The sequence below is a fragment of the Rutilus rutilus genome (assembly GCF_951802725.1).
Source record: "Rutilus rutilus genome assembly, chromosome: 25".
Taxonomy (NCBI): Eukaryota; Metazoa; Chordata; class Actinopteri; order Cypriniformes; family Leuciscidae; genus Rutilus; species Rutilus rutilus.
In genome coordinates, this window is record NC_140229.1 from 20,317,934 (window position 1) to 20,342,409 (window position 24,476).

Consider the following 24,476-nt stretch of genomic DNA (forward strand, 5'->3'; position numbering starts at 1 on the left):
AGCTCCACTCACAATGAAGACACAGCTGGCAAACATGTAAATATTTTTTGTGAAGTCTTACACAAAGAGGAGCAAATCAAAGTGACAATTCAACCAGCCTCCTCAAGCCTTCTTTTATCTCTCCGCTGCATGGATTCTCAGGAAACTGTGCCATTCGAGCCTAAAAAGCTGTTTTATGTTTGTTTGCTATTACTTTTTATCATTTCATTTTTTACAAAAGTGTTACCCACATTACTACAGTGTATACTGGATAAAGCAACTGTCTTGGAGAGACAGTTTGATAACTGATTTATTAAAAAGAAAGAAGCTGCCTGAAGGAGATTCACTCAACCCTGATGACATTCAACAAATCAATAGAAAGCAAAAGCATCAGAGAGGCAGACGGGATTGATCTTAAGCAGTGTTTCCAAACAACAGATCAGCAAGCCATTCTTAATGTGGAACAATGTTCACACTGCTCTTTTGCATATAACGAAGTTGAACATTTCTCATTTTGTGCACCTCATGTCACGGAAAGACATGAAAGTATATCATTTAAAATGTTTCTTTAAATTTAATTTATTCCTGAAATAGCAAAGCTGAATTTTCAGCATCGTTACTCCAGTCTTCAGTGTCACGATTCTTCAGAAATCATTCTAATATGATGATTTGATGCTCAAAATATATTATCAATGTAGAAAACTTAATATTTTTGTGTTTAATATAAACTGTGATATGTATGGTCATGCAGAATAAGGCATTATCAATATCCTAGTAATATGCATGCTAATATGCAACTAGTTAATAGTGAGAATTTGACCCTAAACTTTACCCCCAAAAAATGTAATACACATTTATAATGCTATATATTGTGTTATATTACCTTGTCAGTAAATTGCAAAAAAGAATGAACGCAGCTGTGAGGGTGTTTCTAATACAATGGCTGAAAAAGTGATGACAGCTTTGACATCTTTCTCTCTTCTGACCAACTTAATCAATTGTTCTATATTATTCCCATCTTTTGGAAAGTCGTGGAAACCCGAAACCTATTAGAGCAAATAGAAATACAAATTATTTTCGCTGTCGTCTCCCATTCACAGCTATAGAAGTTTACCCAACTATGACGACTTTCGCTTCTGAGAACCCCGTAAATGTGAAAAGGGTCGAAATTATGCATTAAATAACACATGATAAACTTAAAGAGAAAATCATTTTAAAGAGTGAATCTCACCGAAGGGCAGTTCAAAGCGAGTGTCCAGCAGGACTCGATGTGGCGTTGGGTTTTTAGTCCCATATATCTCATCTGCCTTCATCAGAACTTCAGAATCCAGAAATATCCACTCGCCAGGGCCCTCCTGTTCAGAGGAAAGGTTATTCATTACGTTAAACAGCATAAGAGAGGAATCTGCAGGACTTCCTGAACTGAAGAGCAAGTTCACTGAAATTACAACTAAAAACATCCCATAAGAAATGTATTTTAACATGGAATGATGGAAGATTTTGTGAGATGTGAAGGCCTTCCTCACCTCCTCTGAATGGCAGATGCTTTTGAGCGGGATCCAGGCTGTTCCTAACATGGTGTCCCAGATGAGACCTTTGTTCCACACCTCTACGATGAGGCCCAGGTCCAGTCGGCTGATCTCACTGAAGGCCACAAACAGAACAGAAAGATACTTCAATAGTGAAAAACGAGTTGTTGTTAGTTTTTGTCAGCAGTATGTGTAACGGTGTACGTTTAACTTTTCCTAATTTTCAGCACCTTATAGGGTCCGTAAGATTTTTGTATTATTTTGTTTTATAGAAATTAATACATTTATTCGGCAAGGATGCATTCAATTACAAATACATAAATGTAAATAAACGAAAAGTGATAGTAAAAACATTTATAATGTTACAAAATATCTCTATTTCAAATAAATGCAGTTTTGAACTTTCTATTCATCAGAGCCTGAATTTTTTTTTTATCAAGGTTTCCACAAAAACGGTTTTCAACATATTTCATGTTTTTTTAAGCAGCAAATCATCATATTAGAATGATTTCTGAAGGATCATGTGACACTGAAGACTAGAGTAATGATGCTGAAAATACAGCTTTAATCACAGGGATAAATTATATTTAAAATATATAAAAATAAAAAAAACAGGTATTTAAAATTGAAATCATATTTCACAGTATTAATTTTACTGTATTCCATTAAATAAACGCAGGCTTGGATAAGAGTCTTCTTTCAAAAACATTAAACTTTTTAAACTGTAGTATATATATGTGAAGACAAACAGAGCAATGTTAATAAATGTTAATAAACAGAGTGTTAATAAATGACCTGCCATAAACTTGCACCAGCACTCCAGTGTATTGAGTGCCTGATCTCCATATTTTTACAGTCTGTGCGGCACTTCACAACACCAACAAGTGGAAAAGGACAAAAGCAGCCAAAGCAGATCTAATTAGCTTCATCTTCATCATCTTTAAAGATCCCAGGTGTCGTGTAAGAGTTTCCAAACAAAAAGATTAAGAGATGCATGCTGTAAAAAAAACTGCACAAATGTTGCTTCCACAAGCCTAATACCAGCTAGAGACTGTGATTTCAGCAATCCTATAAGATCATTAGGACATGGATCTAATAAACTTTGGTATGTAGACTGTACGATGATGTCACCTATTGAATCGTAGGCTACGACGCAAGTTAGTATAGAAGAATAAAACGTCATCAGCATGCGCTAGTGGTCAACAAATAGAGCAAAGTGAATCGCACTTTGGCAATTGTGGTTTTTATGTGCTCTGAAAAAAAGAAGAGGAAGCGAAAGAGGAGAGACGCAGTCATGGCTTGGGAAAAGAGGCCAACTTGGCATGGCAAATTTTGAATGGAGCTTGACGCAAGTAGTTTTAAGTTTTAGCGCCATGTCGCGTTGATCAATACGCCATTTCATGATACATTTTTATTGGCTAGTCAGTAGACGTAGGTCGCAGCAGCAAACACACTGTGAGATGATCACAGGCTATTTTGGGTGGCAAGACCATGAAAACAGCCGTCTTTGAACCTCTCTCACTAGGACCACTGTTCAGGAGCCACGACCACAGAAATCACCACGATTGGTCATCTTTCATCTGGGACAAATCGTACAATGTGTACTGGGCATTAAAGTTGCTTTAAGTTACTAAGCAGTCCTTATGGCTTCAATGGGGATTTCAATATGGGATTCAATGTAGAAAACATGCTTTTTTCCATACCCACTTTATCATACAGCAGGTGAAAGCCTAAGCACAAAAAAAAAAAAAAGTAACTATGAAGAGTGTGTTTGAGAAGTTTCCAGAAACACTTACTGCAAATATGCAATCACATTAATTGATATTTAACGCAGTTTATATATATCACGTTTGTGTTTTTTTGCTCAGGGCTCATGAATTTGTTCAAATTACTATACAAATGCTGAAGTCTGATCTGAATTATCACATACAGTGTAATGCTTGCAACGGTAGAATCGTGCTCCAATAACAGCGGCTTCACACAGGTTTCCAGACTAAAATGTCCAAACCGCTCTGTAGATTTCCAGACCATATTTAACATAAATGGTTCATACAGCATTATTTTTATATTCGGTATATAGTACAGTCATCTGTAAATATTTTTTACAGGGGTTTTTTCAATGATTTTCTCAAAGTGACAACATAGCCTACAGAGCACCTAAACTAAAAAATATACAGACTTTGCAAGCACATGAGAAACTTTTGTTTTATTTCTAGTTTTAGGCTATATATACACTATAACCTATTTCCTTTATGCGTCACTGCCATTTAACTATGAAGAAAACGACAGAATAAAAATTAAAACAGGTAATTGTGACTTTATATCACGCAATTCTGAGAAACAAAGTCAGAATTTCGACTTTATATCACGCAATATTGAGAAAAAAAGTACGAATTGCAACTTTATATCACACAATTCGGAGAAAAAAAGTCCGAATTGAGAGATGTAAATGGCAATTGCGAGAAAAATAAATAATTTAACGCATCCTCTGTGGCATGACACGAAATGGGCTGATGGCACAATACAGCTGTGTGTACTGGCCTATTTGCCAAGTTCAAGGGTCTATAAAAAAAGACTAGTACTGTAAAAAAATAAAAAAATAAAAATTATTTTGGCTTTTGTTAGGGCAGTACGTCATATTTCAAGGCCTTAGGTCAGCTTTAACGCATATTCTGTGGCGGCCAAGAAAACATCGCGAAATGGGCTGATGGAGCAATAAGTGGCTCATTGTCCTATAGGCTGAGTTTAATGGTTTCTCGTCCGCACACGAAAGTCTCAAGTCTGTATATTTTTTTCTTTTGCAAAGGTCATTTTAGAGGCTCTGTAATATGGTGCTAAGAATATCGTGAGGAAGAAACCAAAACACTTATAACCTGCAGTTTTGCATAATGAAAAAGTGCATCTTTAATTCATTCAGTCATGTTTGACAATCACTAAAGAATCACTAAACAGCTTCTCTATTACAGAAAAATAAATGGGGGGCAATAGTCTAGAAATGCTAATATTTTTCCGTACTTTTCCAGACCTGGAAATTACTCAAATCAAATTCCATACTTTTCCAAACAGCGTAGGAACCATCTGCCAACAGGCTGCAAGGCTTTCTACCACTGAATTACACAAACATGGCTTTTATCTGCCGCTCTGCTTGTTATAAATAGAGAAGACCAAAGCACACATGCGCGCCGCAACTAAAGAGGAACATTTGGAAATCCATTCATTATTCATTTAGGCTTTCAATTGTCTCCTAAGTGAGGTGAGGATGAAATGGCTCTAGACCTCTAGAGAACACCTTTGTTTGCTTATCTGCAATTTCTCTTTTTTTGGCACTTGTTCATTTTCCAGAACATGCTAAGCGATGATGGGCTGAGTAATTACTAATTGATAGGTTGCTATAGAGACCGCTAGGGCTTGCTGACGCCACACACAGCAGGCACGCTAAAAATGCGGTCCCGGAGAGACGTCACATCTAAAAACTAACCCGAAGGGTTATACGGAGGTTCACACAGAACAGCTGAACTCGTGACACGTCTGAATGATAGAATAACTTTGCCCTTTGATTATACAAACAAGCGAGGAGCTATATAAACAGCTGTAATCCCATCGGTGATGCGGTTATATCATCATAATTATTTAAGCTAGTCAAACAGGCTCAGAGTGAGCAAACAGACAAAAGTGTGCAGGTTTCTTCAGCTTAACCTCAATGGACATGAACTGGTTGGAACACTGTAAAAAATTTCTAACCCTCCCAAATCAAAAATTTCACGTGACCGATAACATCTAAATTTTTCAATTGGCCCAAGTGAAATTCTTGTTGCAATAGTCTGTTAACATTGGCTCAATGGCAAGGAACCGAAAAACTCCATCAAGTGACCTAATGGTGACCTAAAACTCCACCAGGTGACCTAAAACTCCACCAGGTGACCTAATGGAGACCTAAAACTCCACCAGGTGACCTAATGGTGACCTAAAACTCCACCAGGTGACCTAATGGTGACCTAAAACTCCACCAGGTGACCTAATGGAGAAACAAAACCTTGGGAGAACCCAGGCTCAGTCGGGGGCCAGTTCTCCTCTGGCATCTGGCATTTATGAACTAGAGGCTGGATTGTAGTTTGAACTGTAAGATTAAAAATATTATATGAATGCCTGGCTGAAGAGATGCGACTTTAATCTAGTTTTAAACTGGGAGAGCGAGTCTGAGCAACGAACACTATCAGGAAGGCTATTCCAGAGTTTTGGGGCTAAATGTGAAAATGCTCTCCCTCCTTTGGTGGTTCTGGATATCCTAGGTATGACCAAAAGCCTTGAATTTAGTGATCTTAAAGAGCGCGATGGATTATAGGGCTATAGATGATCCGTTAAATAGACTGGAGCTAAGCCGTTTAGGGCTTTATAAGTCAGTAGCAATACCTTGTAATTAATACAGAACTTTATAGGTAACCAATGCAGTGATGATAAAATCGGTGTTATATGATCATATTTTCTTGATCTAGTAAGAACTCTAGCAGCGGCATTCTGGACTAACTGTAGCTTGTTAATTGAGGATGCAGGACAACCGGCTAATAAAGCATTACAGTAATCTAGTCTCGAGGTCATGAATGCATGAACTAACTTTTCTGCATCAGAAACAGATAGCATGTTACGTAGCTTAGCAATGTTTCTAAGGTGGAAAAAGGCTGTTCTTGTAACATATGAAATATGATTTTCGAAAGACAGGTTGCAATCGAGTATAACACCCAGGTCTTTTACTGTAGAGGATAAAGTAACAGGACATCCTACTATGTTAAAGTTGTAGAGTGAGAGGTTTTGTGGGCGTTTTTTTTAACCGATAAGTAATACCTCTGTTTTGTCTGGATTTAAAAAAAAGAAAATTACGCGTCATCCAATCTTTTATATCTTGGATAATTTAGCGTTTTCATCCGGCCGTGATGAAATATATATTTGAGTGTCAAATGTATGCAGCATCACTGGTTTTGAATATTGCTCAGCTAGGAGCTTTTTTATAAGGCAATGCTGCCACAAGACAAATGTTTAACTAATCTTGAGTTAACGTGCACTCAAATACTTTGAAACTCTATTAATATTGCTTTTCTGATTTAGGGGGTTATTCAAATCTGCATGTCCTTCCTGTGTCAGTGTGGGTTTCCTCCGGGTGCTCCGGTTTCCCCAAAACACATGCAGGTTAGGTGGATTGGATATGCCAAATTGTCAGGAGTGTGAGTGTGAGTGAGTGTGTCTCAGCACTCTCAGTGCTGGGTTGTGTCAGGAAGGGCATCCGGCATAAAACCTGTGGATGGATTCAAATCTCAAGTGTAACATCATGTGCGTTAAACGATATTTTAGATCCTACGGCTTTTTGAGGAACTAGAAATCGAGGATAAAGCGGATTTGAAGTCATTGACATCACTGGTTGATGATTTCTATGGATTTAAACATTGTTGGAAACAATGTGGGCAAGTACACAAGTCAACAAAATATATAACATTGTTTTAGTGGTTTTTGGATATTTTAATCTATCAAAAATAGATTATTGTGCATTTAGATATTACATTATACTACCGAAGCTAAAAATATTTCAGTTAGCATTCAGTTAGTATTCTAACACCTTAGCCTACTAGCTTAGCATAGTTCTAACTTTTAAAGAAAATTCTTGTTTAGGTAGTACAAGATATCAAGAAAATGTACTATAAGTTATTTTAAATGCATATAGTTAACGAGACAAAGAATGAATCTTTTTTTAAAACATTCTTACTTTAAACTGATCAAAGGTAACAGGAAAGACGTTTATAATGTTACAAATGATTCTATTTCAAATAAATTGTCCTTTTAAACTTTCTATTCATCAAATAGTTTCCACAAAAATATTAAGCAGCACAACAGTTTTCAGCGTTGATAATAATAAGAAATGTTTCTTGATCATCAAATTGAGTCACGGATAAATTACTCTTTCTCAGTAAAACTTTAAGAATGCATGACATCAGGCAAGAATGTAGCACATACTATATAATCAGAAATCAATATAATATAATCAGTCTCTGCTCATCGTCCATCGGCCTGTGTTTGTCCCAGAGGGCTTAAACATTATTTCATTAACCTGGATGCTGCTTTTAAACGCTCCTCCGAGAGCAAAGACACACAAAGCTTGGCAAGATTTAAGTGCTCTGTTCAATCACCAGGACATCTGGCTTTCTGAAATTCCATTAAGACAAGAAAGCACGAAGTCATCAATGGGGACGCAAGGGTACATTACTGTCCCTGTGGACAAGCCTGTTGCATGGTTCTCCATGGAGATGATGGAACTGATCTGCTAAATCAAATACTTCCGTATAAAATTCAATCAGTGTGTTTTCTACTTCATTATAAAAAAACAAACTAATTTTAATTGACAAATTCCTGGTAAATAACTACACTGCACAATAGATCAATCAAAGAAGTTGCTGCTACCATACTATTTTATATGGTTTTTTTTTGTGTGTTTTTTTGTCTCAATTTTAAAAAACATTATCGGATTAATCGGTTATCGGCCAGCATGGGCCAACCTAGTTATCATTATCGGTAAAATCCATCGGTCAACCTCTTACTTATTCATTTGTTTGTTTATTTCTAAAACAACTTACTGTATATATAAAACTATTGATTATAGGTCACTGAAAATAAATTAATAAACTGTTTATTTATTTTCAATGATCTATAGTTAGTAGTTTTATATTGCATGTAGTTAATTGAATGACATCATCTATGGGATGAGTGATTAATTCATAGTTATAACCGAGGAAGAAAATATTTTTAAGAAGTAAACAAAAGAAATGTGTCAACTAGATTGAGTTCCACTGATTTAGAGTGATAAATATACTGATACATAGGTGTAATGTGACAAGGACAAAAATAATAATAATGTTTAAATAGTCCAAGCAAATTCAAGACTACATGAAGAAAAGCACTACAAGTGTGAAACCACAGTCCACATAAGCCGAGAAACTTTAGACAACCACATCCCGGTGACAATGCAAACAAAGACACACATCCAGGGCGGGAATCTAAATAAACAGAAAGAAATCTCTGAGACAGAAACAAATGAGCGACAAGGAACACTTTCATTTCCTGGAGCAAGCCACCTGTCCTTAGCACAGAGAAAAAAGTTCTCTGCGTAAGAGCCATAAAGCCAGGATCAATATTGTTGCCATCTAAACTACATTCTTTTAACTTTGTTTTGTGTCTATGCTACTTTTTTAATGAAATACATTTATATTAAATAATCGAAAACACCTAAAACCAATGCCACATGTATACTGTCACACAATTTTCACTGCTACTTGGAAGAGGTCGGATTTTGTTGCATCCATGTAAACAACGAAAATACATAAGAGATTAGTTTTTTTTTTTTTTTTGCATGCAATTTAGGTCACTTTCCAATGTGGTTCTAAATCTGCAACATATCTGATATCTAGTCATCCTACATTTGTATCTGTATGTTATACGCCCCATTTCTGTCACTGTTACAGAACAAATAGGTAAAGGTAATCACTGTGAAGCTCTAACATGAATCATGAAAAAGTATTTTAAAACAGAAAATTACACATTTCACCTTTAAGGAACCAACCGGGTCTGGATGTGGAACGTGACACACTGACAGCCTGATTATCGGGGTTGTTTTCTTGGCGGCTGAGAGAAGCTCATTAGTTTGCCAACAAAAGCTTTAAAAGCAGAGTGTGTGTGTGTGTGGGTGCCAGGTTAGATATCGCTCACTGCTGCGACAGATGAATGACTAGTGGAAAGAAATCCAGACTCTCTACATAGGACATTTCCCTAGCACATAGTAATTTATCAGCACATTAGCAATAACAGACTGCTGTCTGGTAAGTGGCGTTACAGCGGCAGGTTGTGATAAACTTACAACATGAAGTCCTGCTCCCAGCATGGCTGGTCTCCCCGCACAGTGATGGTGGTACTCTTCACATTTTGCACTTTCAGAGTCACATAGGCGTTGAATTTATCTAGAAATAAAGCAGAAAATGCATGTTTATATACAGTTTTCATAGAAATAATTAGTGGTGTTTGCAAAGTAATTGAATTGAATTGGAACCATTAGTATATTAAGACCACAGTGAAATCTAAAGGCTGTGACACACCAAGTCAACGTCAAAGAACCAGCGCCTCTCGTCGTCTGCGCTTGAACACAACGCAATGACTACAGCTGACTGCCAACTACATGTGTGTTCGGAATATTCGTCATTCAAAAAGAGAAACTTCAAGGCCTGCTGAGGTACAAAATGTAAGCAAAGCCGTGCTTGCTTTCCAATTTGAATATCAATCGTGATTATTACTTTCTTCATTCCAGGCAGCTCATGCCGTTTTGAAAATATTTGTGAGTTGGAATGCTCCGGAAAGATGATGTAAAATTATAACAGCCGTCCGTTTTCGGTTTTTCTTTTGCTCACTTTTATCATTTGTGCTTTTTTAGTGACTTGTTCGCTAAACTAAACAGCCAATCAGAGCGATCTCTCTCACCCATGGTCCAGGCAGCGATTCAACATTCTGAATCAGGCGAATTGCTGCCCGGTGTGTGAAACGCCGCAAAAACTAGCCCAACAGATGGCCCTAAATTGAAGTTATGAGGCTTATAGTTCATGTTTATGAGCTATGAGGACATCTATATGTTAGTGTACTGCTAAACATCGACAAATTAACTATTAGCAGATATATGAATATAAAACTTACAGGTAAAAATAAAATTCTCTTCAGGTAAAATGGACCAATTAAAAAAAATGGAGTCATCCTGCACTCGTAGGCGTGTCCATTTTTTGTCCAATCAAATGCTCTCGAGAATGAGAATGTCCCTGCCCCTAATATAACCTGCCACTTGGGGGGAATACTTTTTTTTTTTTTTTTTACGTGGCTACGATTTATCTAACATTAGGAGACTACTTCATACAAGATAGCCACGACTTGACTAGAATGAGGGAGCGAAATAGTATGTGGCCATGATTTAACTAAAATGAGGGAACGAAAAAATAAAACGTGTCCATGATTTAACTAAAACAAGGGAACAAATTTGTACAACATGGGTACGATTTGACTAGAATGAGGGAGCAAATTAGTACGTGGTCATGATTCAACTAACATGAGGGAACAAATTAGTACAACGTGGTCACGATTTAAAGTCCAACTGTACTCAATAATTGTATCCCTTAAAACTCATCTTTGATCACCAAAATTACATTTTCTGTGAAAAGAACGTCTTCATGCCAGTTTGAATGTAACTCTACTACACCTTTGCTTCATTTAGTATACGAGGATCCATGAATATGCATATTAGCTCCGTCTCCACTCACTCACAACAGCTCAGAGATCCACTCTGCCAACTTTACTGTAGTAAACACTAGACAATTATTTAACTAAAATGAGATGAATTAGTGCAATGCCAGTACAATTTGACTAGAATGAGGGAGCAAACAAGTATGTAGGTAACGATTTAACTAAAATGAGCGAATGGCCACAATATCTATTTTTTCTTCTGCATGACATGTGCGGGGCCCCGTAGTCCGGTCCCACCTTCTTATTTCAAAACATATATCAACACATTAAAGAAAACTGTGCAATTTCTTGAGTCCTTAAACATTAACATGAAACACATCCCTCACAGTTTGTGCTACAGAAATGAATTATAACTCAAACCACGTGACCTGTAGTGTTATGTTGCTTTTCTGGCTATTCTGACACCTAAAAAAACACTAGAACTTGCTGATAATCAATAAGAGACATGCACAAACACACACACACACACACACACACACACACACACACACACACACACACACACACACACACACACACAAAACTCTTTCAATAACCTAGCGGTTGTAGCAATTACTGCAAGCAAACAAAATTTAAAAAAATCCTGTTTTTCATGCTTCTAAAGTAACAATATTGACAAAAAAATAATTAGTATGTGCGCATGCTGGTTAGTCAAGTTTGTCTGGGAATCCCAGAGCACATGTGGTAGGACTGTGACTAAATAAAGCCTGAGCAATAATGCTGTAGTGCTGAGTGAGAGTAAAGATTAGTGTGATTCCCCTCCCCCAACACCAATGAGAGACTGACAGAACCCTGACCTCCATAATCTCACATCAGATCCTCAACAGAGCAGAAGCATCACTTTAGCATCATTTCTTTGGGAATTTTTGCCTCACATAGAATAATGCGGCACAAAGCGAGAATTTTATTAATTAGCTACGGCAAGCATCATTACAACCATTGGTCATACTTAAGCCTTCAGATACAGTTAAGAGGGTCTGCAGGGGTCTTTAGTGTGATATCACTTCCTGTTTTATGTGTTTTTCTGAATTCTTCTGAATGTTGGTTGCACCACATGACTTTGATTTGACGTGAAAAAAAATTCCATTATTGTTATTATTATTATTATTATAATAAAATAACAAAAAATTCTGAAATTTAAATAATTTAAAGAGTTATATTCAAGTTACTGTATGAAAAGCATATTTAATGTATTCCAAAAAATGTGTGACGTAATTGACTTTCATAATTCATAAGGACGGTCCTTTATACGCATGCAAACAAACATGCACGCAAACACACACGTACGCACTACTGTCGCAGAAGGATTACTGAGACGGTGACATAACCAACACTTCATTTCCTGTTTGCCAGTGATGGGGGGCCGGCCAACACGTGCCCGATGATACACTGTGCCAGCGTGCTGCCCACTGCTCTCCTCCCACCCTAACAGACATCTAAACATTCAGGGAGCTGACACAATATTATTGTGACGCATTACATGCCACCTGCTATATCTGTGCCAAGTTTGTCTGGAAAAGTGAGAAATAAATGTTCAATTGTCTTATTGACCATTGTTAAAGTAAACCGTAAAGTCCATAACATTTTAGTCTAAGAAAACTTCTTAAATTTAAAATCACAAAATCTGCATGATATTGATTTAAAATGAATGACTACCATATTTAAATTAAGTAATAAAATAATACAAATCTAAGATAGTAATAATAAAATCACAATAATAATGAATGTTTTTGTTGTTGTTGTTATTATATTTTATTGTCTAATTGATTTAATCACACTACATTTTCATGTCAGTTGAAAGCACTAATGATGTATTGTATCTATTACTTTATTAAAGCACAGCTTGATATCTTTATGTCAATAGGGTTAGCTCATGAGAAGAGTGGAAGGGACGTCAGCTGTTAAAACAGATTTGATAAACTTTGGTGCTTCACTGTGTTTGTTTCCTTGTTTCAACAGGTTTCCACAGAGACTAAGAGAAACAGGCCTCTCCACAACAACAAAATGTAACAAACCATTAGACACAGGGGTCAAAAATACCATCCAATCCATTCACAAAGATAAGAGTCCTGCTAGAACGAACAGGTGCTTGTTCTGCTTTAGTAGTGAAGTCAACATGAAATAATAAATAAATGACCCCATTAACTTTCTTGATACATGTTCCTTGTCTTATTATGTGTAACTCAGTAGTGCATTCAGTTTCCCTATTATACTTTTTAGGAATTAGCTTTCATGTAGTGTGTAATATAGCTGTTTGTGAACGTAAAAGGTCTGCAAAGTTTGAAAGATTAAAGTGCAAAATAAATGGAGTTAATGTCCCCCAAAAGAAAGAACCGATTCTGAACCGCCTGAAACCAGTCGACAGTAATTCCAGTCTTACTTCCTGCTTAAACCTATGTAGGTTTGTAAAGAATTTGCATAGTGGAAGCCTCTGGTCTTCATTTGCTGCCTGCAAGCAACGTCTACTTTGACCCTCAAAGTACAACACTCTGTAGTAGTAGCTGAGGCCTTGAAGTAGGTTTGTGTTGTTGACATGTTGAGGAGACGATTTTTTTTGCGCTGCGAAAGCAAATCCACTTTGCATGCACTTCCAAAGGATGATTACTCTGGCTACAACTGATACGGTAAAACTGATGCCATCGTTAGCTGAAAGTCAGATATGATAATGGGTGCTAAGTTTCCGACACACGCTGTAAGCGTAAGACCAATCACAACAGACTGGGTCATCTAACCAATCATATTAGAGCAGACCAAATCACAACTAGTGTTGCACGGTGCACCGATACTTCAAAAGTATCGCGATTCTCGGAAATTAAAACCATCACGATTCCTACATTTATTAGTATCGATACTTCTAAGAATGACCGCGTTCCAGATTTGTAAGGCCGGCGACACACTGGCTGCGTGGCGTGAGCGTCTCAGCTGCGTGGCGTGTCCGTTTTTATTTCGGTTTTTATTTCTGCCTGCGTTACACGCGCGCCCGAGCCGTGCGGAAATCGCGTGCATGCTAGAAATAGAACCGACGCCTATTTTTCACGCGACGCAAGCGTGTTCGAAGTGTTTCCAGGCAAAATAGAATAGGAAAAGATGTTTCTATGTCATTTTTGACATGAATACATATTAATAAATGACATTTTGATGTTTTGAAAGTCTCTAGGTTTTGACAAATGCAGATAAAAATGTAATTTTAAAAAATATGATTGATTTTCAAATACTGCACCTCTCAATACAGAACGTTCAATATTCTGTAGCCTATTTTGCCGTCAACACGACGTTGTCTTTGCTGCTATATATTTATGCTTAATATGAAGTATAGGCCTTCCACAACTCTCTCCCCATATGTCAAATATATCACCAATGAGGCTTATTATATGTTACCAATATTAAACATTGTTTAATATAAATCGCTGTTCATATTTTTATTCAAAGTTCAGAATCAAAATAAAGTTATTACTGGTAACTCTTATGTTTCTTATGATAACTGAGATAATGCTGCTAATTTTTATTTATTTTTTTTACCTTGAATGTCATTGCTCTAATTTTTTTTTTTTTTTTTTTTATATTTCATATTTTGTTCAAATGTTTAATATATCTGCTGTTAGTGTGTTATATGATTAGAATGTTGTCCCGGTTTTAAAATAAAGCACAGCAATGATATTTGAGAGTGTTTCTCCCTTTTCAGGAAAAATATCGAAAAAGTATCGAAATCGCAATTCTTGACTTGGTATCGGTATCGAAACAATAATTTTGGTATCGTGACAACACTAATCACAACAGACTGGGCCATCTAACCAATCAGAGCAGAGTAGACCAATTACAACAGACTGGGCCATCTAACCAATCAGAGCAGAGTAGACCAATCACAACAGACTGGGCCATCTAACCAATCAGAGCAGAGTAGACCAATTACAACAGACTGGGCCATCTAACCAATCAGAGCAGAGTAGACCAATCACAACAGACTGGGCCATCTAACCAATCAGAGCAGAGTAGACCAATCACAACAGACTGGGCCATCTAACCAATCAGAGCAGAGTAGACCAATCACAACAGACTGGGCCATCTAACCAATCAGAGCAGAGTAGACCAATTACAACAGACTGGGCCATCTAACCAATCAGAGCAGAGTAGACCAATCACAACAGACTGGGCCATCTAACCAATCAGAGCAGAGTAGACCAATCACAACAGACTGGGCCATCTAACCAATTAGAGCAGAGTAGACCAATCACAACAGACTGGGCCATCTAACCAATCAGAGCAGAGTAGACCAATCACAACAGACTGGGCCATCTAACCAATCAGAGCAGAGTAGACCAATTACAACAGACTGGGCCATCTAACCAATTAGAGCAGAGTAGACCAATCACAACAGACTGGGCCATCTAACCAATCAGAGCAGAGTAGACCAATTACAATAGACTGGGCCATCTAACCAATCAGAGCAGAGTAGACCAAATCACAACAGCCTGATGGTGCGTTCAAGTCATCTCGTATAGATCGTATTTACGAGTTGAACGCACTTGAACGCCACCACAATGTCGTAAATACCAGTGGGGAGCTCGGGATTTTCTCAAAGCTCCGATCTTTACGAGTTGGGGGCGTGTCAGTGATTAACATGGCGGAATACACTACGTAAAGGTATTTAGCAGTGATATTGTCAGGCTTTTCTATTAACAGCTAATCGCCAACACAGAATATGATAGTATTATAATATAACTATGCAACATGTAACGATGAGTTGGCAGTGGCTTCATAAATTAATTAAAAACATAAAAATACAAAGTACACCTGATGCACATTTCTTTGTTCTTCATTTTCTAGAACAAGAGTTTAAGAACCTTACTGTATTTTTGTGTAATTAATTAAGAGAAAGTACTCCGCCATTTTGCTGCGACGAAAGTGACTTGAACGCACATGCCGTTATAAGCACGACTTCCCACCTCGTACGTACGAACTTTCCAGGAGGACTTGAACGCACCATAACATTAGCACAACAGACATTAGCATTAACACTGGAACATTTCACAAAAAGATGCATGCTGGGTTTCAATTTAAAAAAACAAAACAATACATTGTTCAAACTCAAGTATTTAAGGACTTTCTGGTAGTTTTAGGGTCACTATAGCACAACAACGCAAACGCAATAATGAGCTAAAAAAAGAAAAAAAAAAGTTCTAATCATGATAATGCTTTTCATTGAAAAAGCAGTGAACTGCCAATGAACTCAATTCTAAGCTTTGGCTCTAACCAGGTGGACACCGGGGTTGACAGGAACTAATCAATGAGCATCTCTAGAGACAAAACTATGACATTATGCATCACACCTGGGCGGATTAGCAGAGAGCTGCTTTCCATTCAGATGTCAATTACGGATTCAGCACTTCTCCTGATTATCCATTATGTCAGGTAGCGTAGGAGAGAGCGAGGTGGGGAAAAGCTACAGATGAAGCGCATATCAAGTGAGTAAAACTGTAAACTTAAATCATATTAGTCTCACATAGCCAGACTTTTGAGGATTAGGATAAAGTCTAGTCCAGATTTAAGTTTATTCTGGACAAGAACCACCCACTCTGGCAGGAAAGGTCTGTCTGACTGACATGGAAAGCGGCCAAACAGAGTTTGTTTGGGTTTCATGTGTCTTTTAGCATCTAAATGATCTGAAATACCTGATATTACAATAAAAATGGTTTAAAAAAAAAAAAAAAAAAAAAAAGAAATCTCACATCAGTGATGTCTTCAACCAGATGGACAGAAAACACATAATTTAGCAGGAAAGGGTGTAGACTTCTAGAATTTCTGTACATCCAAAAGTGACATGGATATCTAGTTTATTTGCTACTAAGTGACCAAACAAAACTCTGAATTGAATATCCTACTACTTTCATAAAAGTTAACAACATCTGTCTGAAGTTTCATGGGACCATGATGGTTTTACTGTTTCTTCATGACTGCACCACGTCATCATTCATTATTGACTCCAGTTGAGTTTTCCAATAAATTAGTTAAAGGTAGCGTACAATCGAGAGCTGACATTTCCGTTTCACAATCCTGATGAATCTTGTATGAGGTTTGGGATGGATTTGCAGGTTGTGTATGCAGGTTCACATGAGGGGTTCTTGTATGTGTGCAGTTTTTGCAGTTATGCTACATCAACAAAGAGTTTCTTTCTGCTGAACAGTGGTGGACTAAGGAAAAATACTTAACCAAGTTATGGTTTATGTAATGAGGAAATATATATTTTTTTTCACAGATAGGCGTACAATTCAACTGATGGTCTTATTATGAATGCCTCCATGATATATGACTTAATGTATTGAATTTATTTATTTGATGATTTATTAAATCAAAAATAAAGTAAATATATAATATACAAGCATACTATTTGTTTTATAAAAGTAAAGGTATTGAAATATACAGTTTTCTTCAATTACTGTATCTGTAGAAAAAAAAAAAGATTATTTTCCTCATGAAAAGAATGTGTAAAATAAAATATTACTGCTTTTTGTCTTCACTAATTCACAAACATTTTTATAAAGCGCAAATTATTATTATTTTTTTTATGTACAAACATTTCTATGTACATTCCACTCTCTTAATTAACTTGAGGTAATAATTAAACTGCACGGATAATAATTCTAAAAGAATTATTGATAAATGATGATTAAAAATCTTATTTCCTTCCTTGTTTCCTTAATATACATTCCTGGCCTTACTGTGCATTGTTCATTTTTGTGTGCTATACCCCCCCACAAGTTAACAACTTGTTCTGCCTCTGAAACCACTGCCCTTTTTGGGCTGGTGTAATAAATGTTTTACTTTTCAAATCTGGTACAATTGTTTGAAAAACAATTTTTTTACTGAAAGTTATATGCAATATGCATTAAAAAAAAAGCAGTAAAACATGACCCAATATTCTTGCAACACAGTCCAGCAATTTCCGTGTATTATGGATCACACATTCACACATTAGAATCAGGATAATCCTGGCTCTGGCCGAACAAAACTTAGTGGTTTTAGAGAGGTAAAGTAAACACTCTCCAGCGATGGAACACAAAAGAGCAACCTATCACAGACAGACAGAGGCCGACAGGCCTATCCTCAAGAGACTGTTTACTATCTGACACAATAGAGCCAGTGACACAGTATTGCAGTCTGACATGTGCCGAGCTGCATGTTTGTTTAAGTGATGGCGCTGAGTGATTGGGACATTCAGGATCGGGTGTGATCTGAGTTAGGAGCGTTCAAGAGTCTCAGAGGGAGTGGGCCCATCGGTTCAGATAAACCAGGATTTTGTGATTTTATTATCCCACAGGGACAGACTATTTGTGGAAATTGTAAGTGCAGAATATAAAGGAAATGAGATGCAAACAATACAAAATAAAAAACTTATTGTACTCCAAATGTACTCAAACTTAATCTCAAAATGGCTAAAAATAAATAAATAAATATCACCCCATTAATCATGTTTTTTTTTTTTAATGGAACACAAAATATATTTTGAAAAATTACTGAAAAAGCGTGTCTGAAGTCATTTTGCGCTTGACATGACTGAAAGTTGCTGCAAAGAGGAGCCACAGAGAATTTTCTCCACTTGTGTTATTTTATTTGGCATGCCAGAAGACATTATCCAAACATATTGTTTGCCAAACAACATTATTTTTGTGGTGTTAGTAGATTACCCGCACCTAATTATATACGGCTCTGCTTGTTTGTGCCCCCGCGCTAATTTGCACTGCTCTTAGTAGATTGCGTTAGTCATAATGGAAATGAACTGCTGCGTCTGTGTTCTTTAATCTGTGCATTGTCAGTAGATCACAAGCAGAACTTTCCACTCCTATCTGCACTATAATGGGATTGCGGTCTCACAGTAATTTGCACCATTTAGAAAATCTGGCCCCAAAACATTTTTCAAAAATATTTTCTTTTGTGTCCACCGGGGTACCTCAGGGATCTGTTTTTGGACCCTTCCTATTCTCCATATACATTGGTCCTTGTCTACAGGACAGCCACGGGCTCTGTCCTCCTACCTCCACTCTCTCTTACGAGGAGCCTGCGGTTGGTGAGTGAGCGGTACCATCACAAAGAGGCACAAAATCACGCTTTCGTTCACTGTTTCTTGCTGGTGGAATGATATTCCCAACACTATCCGGACAATTGAATCTCTGACAACATTCAAGAAACTCACACTTACAGTAACTGCAACCTGCAGAAAAAACCCTGATGCTTTCACTATTCATTAGTCCTTCTCTGTTCTACCTTGTACTATTCTGAATAATGTTTGTATTGCTGGCACTTCTTGTGTTTATTTCCTCTTAAGATTAATCGCATGTTGTATTCCTCATTCGTAAATCGCTTTAGATAAAAGCGTCTGCTAAATGAATAAATGTAAATGGAACAATATGAGGGTGATTTAATGATGACAGAAGTTTCATTTTAGGGGTGAACAACCCTTTTAAGAGTTAATTTCAGATCCAAAACATTGCCCAAGGCATACATCGGTCAATTTGCATATAAGTTTAGAGATTCACACCTCCCTTAAACTCTAGCCAACATTCGTACTGTGCAAAAAATATGAACGCGAGGTGTGAGGAATCCTGTGATGTCCCAATACAATCCAAAAGCTGATGAAGAGCAGTTTTGTGCCTGTAGATCACCTTCCTGTCCAGGGACACAGTATTCTGGCTTAGGTGATCCATGTGTAGGCCAACAGTGTGGGGATTTGCAGATGAGGAGGGTGTGGGGATTTGGGCTTAACCTACACTGTTCTTACACACTAGCTCACAAGCTACAAGCTCAAGGACTCAGACAAGATGAATAACAGAAGCGCAGAATCAATTATCAAATGAACCTCTGAACCTTCATAACTCCACAATGAGAGGAATCAAAGTTTCTTCCTCAAGGACATCAAATAAATGAAATGTGATGTGAAATACCACAAGCTGATGGGTGTTGTATTAGGCTAGATTGCACACACAAAAAAAGAGAGAATGTAAAACCAAAAACACTGACACACTGTCCAAACATCCCCAAAGCAAGATGATTTACATATGATTTACATGGCCCAGAGAAAAGCAAATTATGTTTTTACATAATTCTGAATTGTATTTAGAAGAACATGTGAGAATTTGCTTACCTGGAGGTCCTTGGAGTTTGGCTTTCTTAACTGAAATAAAAAATAAAAATAAGAACGGTCAGAAAGACAAAATAATTACATTATTATTGCATGAAAAGTGTTACATATTGTATACTGGCACAAGTCTAGGTAAAAAAAAAAAAAAACATTAATGGGATAGTCCATCTACTCAGTCCTATTTAAACCTGTATGACTGTTTCTTCTGCAGAACACAAAATAAGATATTTTGAGAAATGTTGGTAACAGTTTTGGTATTTAAATGATGACCGAAGTTACATTTTTCTGGTGAATTATCCATTTAACTTTTGGCGTAACCCTCCAGCAGAGAACTGTGAACACGGGACATCTCACAAAATCTCCCGTGGTCAAACGTGACTTTAGAGTAAACAAACATGGCGAGCGACGGGCAAGAAGAAATGGCGATAATAGTGTTTGGACCGCTTTTTACAGAAAATTCGCAGGAAAAAAAGAAAAAGGTTTGGATGAAGTCATGGAGATTGTTATGCTTCCATCTACCATCAGCTCGCTTTCTGATTGGGTATCGTTTCGTTCCACGATACAATCTACAGAGCATGCTAGCGTTTGTCCTCGGGGTTCCCCACACAACAGGATTTATGATTGTAAATAAAATATTCAACATGTTGGATATTTACGACTTGATATCTGTGTGGCCCGACATTCTTCCGAGCAGATCAGTCACTCTTAACACACCTCACACCACAAGAAAATCTGAAAAGATAATCTGTAGAACCATCAAGATAATCGGGACTTTACCTCGGATTGTCAGAAGGGGAGAATTGGGCCCAAAATCAGCCCAATTATCTTGAAGTGTGTGGGTACCTTAATACATAATCCTATTCTCTATACTGAATGAGGTAGTTAAACAGCGTTAAACATTTGTGTGCAGTCTTAACACGCATACAGACATACATATATTGCACGTAGTTAATCGCTTATTTATTTATTTATTTGTTTGTTTGATGAATCAGACCAGAAAAGTAAAGGAAAAGCTGCAACTCCTTCAACACTATTTCAAAAGTATCCCAGGATGCACCGCATGAAGTTGAAAAATCATAAAATATGCAACAACAAAAAAAGAAGAAAAAAAGTGATATATAAAATGTCTCACCACTAGGGTAACATATGAGGTATACTTAATGGATTGGATATCTTGAATAGATTTGATCATAAAAAGAGTCTAAATGCTTTCCAAGATAAATATGAGACTGAAATCTGACAGTTTAAAGGAGGTGGTTTGAGAGCCAAACATCAAGACTAAGCCCAAGTGAAGGTGTAATTATTGCAAGATAGACTTGTGATAGTCTTTGAAGCATCCGTTAGAATGGGCTGAAAATAATAAGACAATCTGACATTTTCATTGTTTTCCAACAACAAAGGCAAAGATAAAATGAAATAAAATGAAACATTTATTAATAAAAAAAAACAACTAATTATGTTGGCAGGGCAAATAAAAATGACCAGCAGAAAAAAAAAATTCTTATTGCTGAGCCCTTGTGCATTCTGTGTAAAAACCAAAAGCCACATTTTGAACAATACTCCTGTTCCCATGTAAGACCCAGCCCACAGCCATACAATAACTGTTATGGGATTGAGCTGTGATTTAGAGCAGATTACTTCTGATCGCTGCTTGAGCCCCGTGTGCTGGCCGTGGCTGGGTGGATATGCCAGATGGATGCTGGGATTGGACGGCGGGCTGCGAGACATCACAGTGGATTACTAACGTGCATTGCAAACTCTCGCTGGATATCGGATGAAACTTAGCGCACACAAGAACACGAGCCTCGTGGGACATAATGATGTTGAGATTAAGACTGAGAGACAAAGGTTAACAACGCAATGAGGAACACGCATGCAAGAAATAGAGTTCCATACGTGTCCATTTCCCAGAAAGCAAATCTGACAATTACCATCCTGTGTTTTTTGCTTGGAAGTCTGTGTGACGAAGGATATCCGAGCGCGTGACTATTTTCCACATTTCTAACTGAGAGGAAACAGACATTAGGTTTCATTAAAGCCCTAGGGTATGGGTCACCGTGTCAGTGGAAACTCATCGCTCTTTACTGCGGGGTGCTAACGGAAACCGATGCAAGACTTTCGATTCAAGCCTTCCTGAGATGCTGTTTAGATAGGGGGCGGTTGGACAGGAACTTCCTGAGAGTCTCCTTTGTGGAACGTTAGTTTGTCCAATCTCCTCGCATTTATTCCTTAAGGTACTTCAGCTTGTGAACTACCAGTTACTCTGCAAAGAAAACCTGTTTAAACCCAGTCTGGTCATCTGAAAAGAGGCCATGATACCTCAAAGACCATCAGGAGACCAACTAAGACCAGCAAAATAGCTTAGGCTGGTTTAAAAACAAAACAAAATCATCATGAACATGTGAACGTTCCATCAACAGAGCAACAGTCTAGTGGTTTACCACAGAACCACAGAGTCCAGTCATAAAAGATTGAATTTACAGTATAACACATGAGTGGCGCAGTTTTCTACTACAGACAAATTGTGACAAATAGCAATACACAGTGTAAATAGCAGCACAGTATTACTTTGCACTAAGTGTAAATAGTTGTTAAATGTTATTTATACTTAGTGCAAATAGTGGGAGATACTATTTGCACCTCAGTGTATTGTAGTATATTCCAAAACAGTATGCAATAATAACAATCAGTGTATAATTTTAAATTTATTAAAATCATAAATATGCTGCTTTATTGGGACATTACTTGTACTTGACATTACCTCCCCTACCTGTTAAACACTATTCCCACTATTAAATACCCTTTATTAAAGGCGGACTTGAACTCGGACACCAGACACCACTTAATAGTGTGTGTTCACACTTGGCAGATTTGGTTTGATTAAAACTAACCCTGGTACGATTGCTCTGTTCATTTGAATAAGTGTGAATGCTGCCATGTGAACCCTCTTGCCACCAAACAAGAGGACCGAGACCGCTGAAAAGATGGGTCTCGCTCCGCTTCCGAACGAACTCTGGTGCGGTTCGACTGAAATATGGACGCAACACGGACCAGAGACATGTAAACGAAGCAAAAAGAGGACGTGATGTGACCAGATGCGACCCTAAAAAGGACAGAATTTGGGATCTTTATTTCGGTCTTAAAAATGACAGTGTGAGCACTAAGTGAACCAGGACTAAATGTATTATTTTCTTTTTTCGGTCCGGACTAAAATAACCTAAAGAACCAAACTAAAAGTGTGAACACACCCTTAGTCTGCAGCTGCACGTCACCGATTCTGTTGTCAGCAGGATTTCTTTTGTGATTTTGTCTGGCTCAACCAGACAATGATGGCCAGAGTTAGTGTAAATAGGAGAAAAAAAAAAGAAAACTCATTTCAGCCTCTCTCGCTCCATGATTTCCAGAGTCTTTTCTCCTTTCAGCAGGACAAAAATTCCCAAAATACCCCAAAAATAATTTACATTTGACATAAAACAGCAAAAAAGTGAACCTAACAGTAGTGATCAGGCCCTATGTGCTTTTCAATAGCCGATATCTAGAGAACAGGGTGGCAAATTGCTGATATAAATAGCGATTTAAAAATAGCCTACTTACTAATGACAGCAAATGAGATATACATTCAATTGCTGAAATGAATTGAACATTTAACCCTAACCCAACATTATCTACTGAGAATTTACCAAAAATAATGACCTAAAACATCAGCTACACATCATGTGATTGAGATTTCTGCAGCTTCTCAAGCTCTATAAAGTGACCAGACAAACACTGTGTGAGAAAGTGTACAGAGTACGAAGCAGGAAGTGGAATCGGTGTGTCATACGGTGTATGGTTTAGTTTCGACCCTGCAGTCAGCGAGGAGGATGCTGGATGACTGGACGGAGAGAGCAACAGATGGCCAGAGGATTACATTAACAATCCCCCCACTCACTTCAGTGTGAGGACTCACGTCAGAGCTCACTACCTTTAAATTAAAGAGTTCAATTATAATATCTGAATATTAAATTTTTTTCTCCCGAGGAAGGTTTCTTCAGACATTTAAAATGAAACATTTTGTATTTTTTGTTTTTGGGTTTTAATGCTCATTAACAAAGTTAAACTTTGATTTCAAAAGATGACAGATATGGCCCTTTTATGATTAATTACAATACAGGGAATGCCCCTTTTCTCTGGAGTTTGTTCCCACCATGGAATAAAAAAAATAAAAATAAAAGGTCTGGTAAAACTTTTTTTCTCAGAATTGCGAGTTATAAAAACAATATTCTGAGAGAAAATGTCAGCTCACAGTTCTGACATTTTTCTTTATATTTCCCAATTCTGACTTCAGTTTACTCCCTTCGAAGGGCAGACAGCAGAGCCCTTGAAGTGGGACTTTTTTTTAATGTTTTAGACATTATGTAGCCGTTTGGAACACACTTGATGAAGGGAGCAACGAAAGACAACGTCATTTCCTTGTTATTTTCACCTGGGATGTTCCCATGACAACGCAGCACGGTGTCCATCAGCTGAATAGCTGTTCT

At 37.4% G+C, this 24,476-nt stretch overlaps 1 protein-coding gene across 2 annotated transcripts in view; it reads right to left on the reverse strand.

The window, feature by feature from the left end:
• The window catches only part of unc13bb (unc-13 homolog Bb (C. elegans)), a 93,701-nt gene that overhangs the window by 63,482 nt on the left and 5,743 nt on the right, over nt 1-24,476 (reverse strand). For both annotated transcript variants that reach the window (XM_084400385.1, XM_084400384.1), the window contains exons 2-5: nt 19,960-19,989; nt 9,403-9,502; nt 1,506-1,623; nt 1,211-1,334 (exon numbers count right to left, since the gene is read on the reverse strand). In XM_084400385.1, the coding sequence (XP_084256511.1) occupies nt 1,211-1,334; nt 1,506-1,623; nt 9,403-9,502; nt 19,960-19,989 (372 nt within the window). The remainder of the gene's footprint in view (nt 1-1,210; nt 1,335-1,505; nt 1,624-9,402; nt 9,503-19,959; nt 19,990-24,476) is intronic.